Source organism: Myotis davidii, unplaced genomic scaffold, assembly GCF_000327345.1.
Source record: "Myotis davidii unplaced genomic scaffold, ASM32734v1 scaffold210, whole genome shotgun sequence".
Taxonomy (NCBI): Eukaryota; Metazoa; Chordata; class Mammalia; order Chiroptera; family Vespertilionidae; genus Myotis; species Myotis davidii.
In genome coordinates this window covers 35,903-39,639 of record NW_006282396.1, presented here as the reverse complement: position 1 = coordinate 39,639, position 3,737 = coordinate 35,903, and the positions used below count along the sequence as shown (strand labels likewise).

The 3,737-nt window shown below is 43.9% G+C and overlaps 1 protein-coding gene across 1 annotated transcript in view; it reads right to left on the bottom strand.

The window, feature by feature from the left end:
• Positions 1-6: 6 nt before the first annotated feature.
• The window catches only part of LOC102767137 (semaphorin-4F-like), a 31,022-nt gene continuing 27,291 nt past the window's right edge, over positions 7-3,737 (bottom strand). The window contains 3 exon segments of the mRNA XM_015559266.1: positions 7-1,161; positions 1,163-1,613; positions 1,875-1,933. Coding sequence (XP_015414752.1) covers positions 984-1,161; positions 1,163-1,613; positions 1,875-1,933 — 688 coding nt within the window. The 3' untranslated portion in view covers positions 7-983.

Sequence of the window (3,737 nt, the reverse complement as noted above, 5' to 3'; positions counted from 1 at the left end):
GTCAACCTGAGTAAAGTCACTAATACAAACTTATCTTTACACTGCTTGTATTTCCTGACTAATCCCCTTCTGTTGTTCCCTAATATTTAGAATGTTGTGAAACTTATTTTTAATGGGAGCCAAAAAGAAAGGGGGTCCAGCCTGCGCTCCAGCCAGAGAAAGAGAGCAGCTGTGCATGGCAGTGGTGGCAGCCAGGAGGCAAAAAAAAACTGAAATATGGGGTCACATGTACTGCTACCCTTCCCACCCAGAAGGCCTCTTTGGGAGTGTTTCTCAACTCAAGAGAAGGGTTGTGAGAAGTGATTGGAGGAGTGGGGGCAGTTGTTTATTTCCTTTTAGAAAGCCATTCCTTCACTGGCTATAGGGTATAAAGTTCTGCAGTCAACCCCCCCACCCCAACCTTACCCCTCCTTACCCTGATGAATACACCTGAGCAATAGCCCCATCATTCATGCACATTTGGCAGGTGTCCTATGAACACTCATATATACACATGCTCTTTCATGGAAGAAGGAAAAGTGCGGTGGAAGGGGATCATGCACTCTCCACAGAGTTAGACTAACTGGAAGAATCAGCAAAACCACTCCAAGGACTCAGTGCACATTAGCTTCCAACCACCTCCATAGCTCCTCCTTCTGGCCAGGGTCCAACCAGAAGGTAAAGTCATAGCTATGTCCTATGCCCCTCCCCAAATTTATGGGCCCAAAATCATGAGCCAGGACTGAAGGGCTCACCCGGGTTCAGAGAGCAGGAGTGGGAAAAGCCCTGATTCACTGCAGAGAGAAGTTCTGATCTCTCATGGGAATCAGGAATCAGGACACAGACAAAGGCCTGGCCTGGAACCCATCTAGGGCCAGAGAGGGCTGACACTGAAGTCAAGTGATCACTCAAAGGACAAAGAGAACTCAGAGGCCATGATGGTTTTCCAGGCCCAGCGACCCCAACATCTCAATGGTCACTCCATTCCAATGTCCAGTCATACACTAGCGGTCACTTTCCCAGCCCTTGATGGGTGTTTCATCACATGTGGCCAGAGGAGCTCCAGTTAACTGATTATGGGCTGGGCTCGGGCAAGGATCAAGCAGAAAAGGTGGAGGTAAGCCACCAAAGCCACTGCCCCTCTTGCCTAGAGCCAGGGGCAGGCGCTCATCTTCAGGAGAGAGAGGGAGGATCCTGGCTATAGTTTGTGGTCCCAGATGGCGGCGCCCCCGGGTCCAAGCCCACCTTGTCTCTAGCCAGAAGTTCCCTCTGTCGCCTTCGCTGCTGACGTCGACAAATCAGAAGGAGAGTCAGCGATGCTGCAAGAACCCCCAGAAAGAAGCCAGCCAGTCCAGTCCCCATAGTGAGGGACCGTTTCCAGGGGACCAATTGGCTGCCCCATACCAAGCTATAAGCCGCTACCACGCGGGCAGCCCCACCCTCCTGACATTCACAAGTATAAGCACCCATGGCCCCTGGGGTTACCACCACCTCTAGCCCATCCCTCCGGGGGGTAAAAGCAGTCACTCCACTGGGCTGGTGCCACACACAGGATGCCCAGGCTGAGTTTGGGGAACATGGCAAGACCACATGTGCAGCTGTAGCCACAAGAACTTCAAATACTACAGGGTGTTCTGCAGAGAAACAGCAAAGGCATAAAAGAGAGTGAGACTATAGGCCGGGGGGTGGAAGGCTGATGAAGAGAAACATAGAGGAATATCAGATTTGAGAAGGAACCATGGGGGCAAAGCTAAAAGGAGATTCCCAAAACGGGTAAGGCCAGGTCACTGGCTACCATATCTTCCAGGATCCAACTTTCAAAGTGGGTCCAAAATGGACAACTTTCCAGCCTCTTTCCACCCAACTCCACCCACATTTCCCTAAACCAGACAGACCTCCAGGCTCTTTAGGACACAAAGAAGAGACATTCGCTGACTCTATGTCTTGGACCAGCCTACAAAGAAGAGAATATTTGATATTGGAATGATGTTTGGTGGTGTGCTTGAAAAAACAACATTGGAAACTTCCAAGAAATATAGCTGACTGTCCACACCATAAGATTTCTCTGGAAAAAAACTATTAAAACTACAAGGTCTGGGGTTTTCTTTCTGTTAAAAGAAATGGATAACTTCTCTATAAAAGTTAATCAAAATTCTGTGAGGGTCAGTCAGTGAGATGACTTTGTTTCATAATGCTGCTCATCTCTATATAGGAACTCTTTCTTCAACAACTGTTGGTAACTATTGGCCTCTAAAAGATCTGTTTCAAATCATACAGTCTTGGTATTTTCGGGATTTCAATGGGCTGTGTCTGACAGAAGGACAGCAAGACAGGCTGCTCACTCTGAACTTCCTGGCACCACTACCAGAGGGAGGGAGGGAGGCCAGGGAGACCTCTAGTGGAATGTCAGTGAAGACCAGGTGGAACACACAAAAGCTTCAACCAAAAGGAGATTCCGCTTGAGTGTGAATTCTTTCAACATGAATTGGAGCCACAGAAATAAGCTCTAAGACTAGTATGAATATATTAAAATCTCTGGGTAAAACCAAGTTTGCTTAGTCTAGCTGACAGTGGGGAACATGGGAAGGCCATAGGTGTGGCAATAGCCACAGGAACTTCATGGTCTATGTTTTCTCCCTTATATGAATTCAGGTATTGAAGGGTAGAGTGCACAGAAGTACCAGCTTGGTCATTTCTCATATTACTAAGAAGTATACTGGCATGTATGCACACCCCACATCCTACGCACACATACATATATATCTGGAGGAGACCCCAAGACTCCAGTACACAGGATATCCAACACCAATTAAATTCTTATTTTAATGAATATTAAAACAATAAAGGAAAGAATAAAATACTTGTTTTCATGTGAGATGTGTCAAAGCTCTCCCAAGAGAAACTAAAATACCAGATCAAAGTTCTTAACCAAAACAATTCCTGAAAAACAAGTACTTTTACTTCTAAAATATTTGTAAGATTGGGATTTAGTCATATGCACAAATATATAGTAAACTTACTAGGATTCAAAATAGGAATTCATGAAGTCAGTCTCAAAAAATACCTTCCAAGCAATCAATTAAAGGTTACTCATTTGAAAGGAATCTCAATTAAAGATTAAAAGACTTAAGAAACATATCAACCAATTACAACTGATGGACATTATTTTGATCCTGACTTAAGCAAACTATCTTTAAGTATATGCAATTGGGAAAATCAGACATTGATTAGATAGCTGATGACATTAAGAAAGTGAGTTTGCAGTATGATAATGATAATATGGTTACATTTTTTAAAAGCCTTTCTGTGTTAGAGATACACACAGAACGATTTACAGATGAAGTGATATGATGTCTAAGATTTTCTTTAAACAATTGGGAGTGAGTGAAGGAAGTGATCAAGCAAGACAGGTCAGTTGGTGGATGTTGATGCTGAGTGATAGATACATGGAAATTCATTATACTACATAGTTTTTGAATGTTTGAAATTTAAGAGGTCTTATTTGATACACATATATAATGAAATATTGTAGATGAATATAATGTTAGGGATATGCTTCAATGTGGCACATGATTTTAAGTGAACTGCTGAGTGGAAAATGGATGGTGGGATTCCCAAATGGACAAAACAAGACCAATTTGGAGGTTATTGGAGTAATCCAATTAAGAAATGATGATGGCTAGGACAAGAGTGATAGCAGTAGAGAAAAAGAGAAGTTGCTATGGACAGAGGATATAACAGATGGAGCTAGAGGCAGG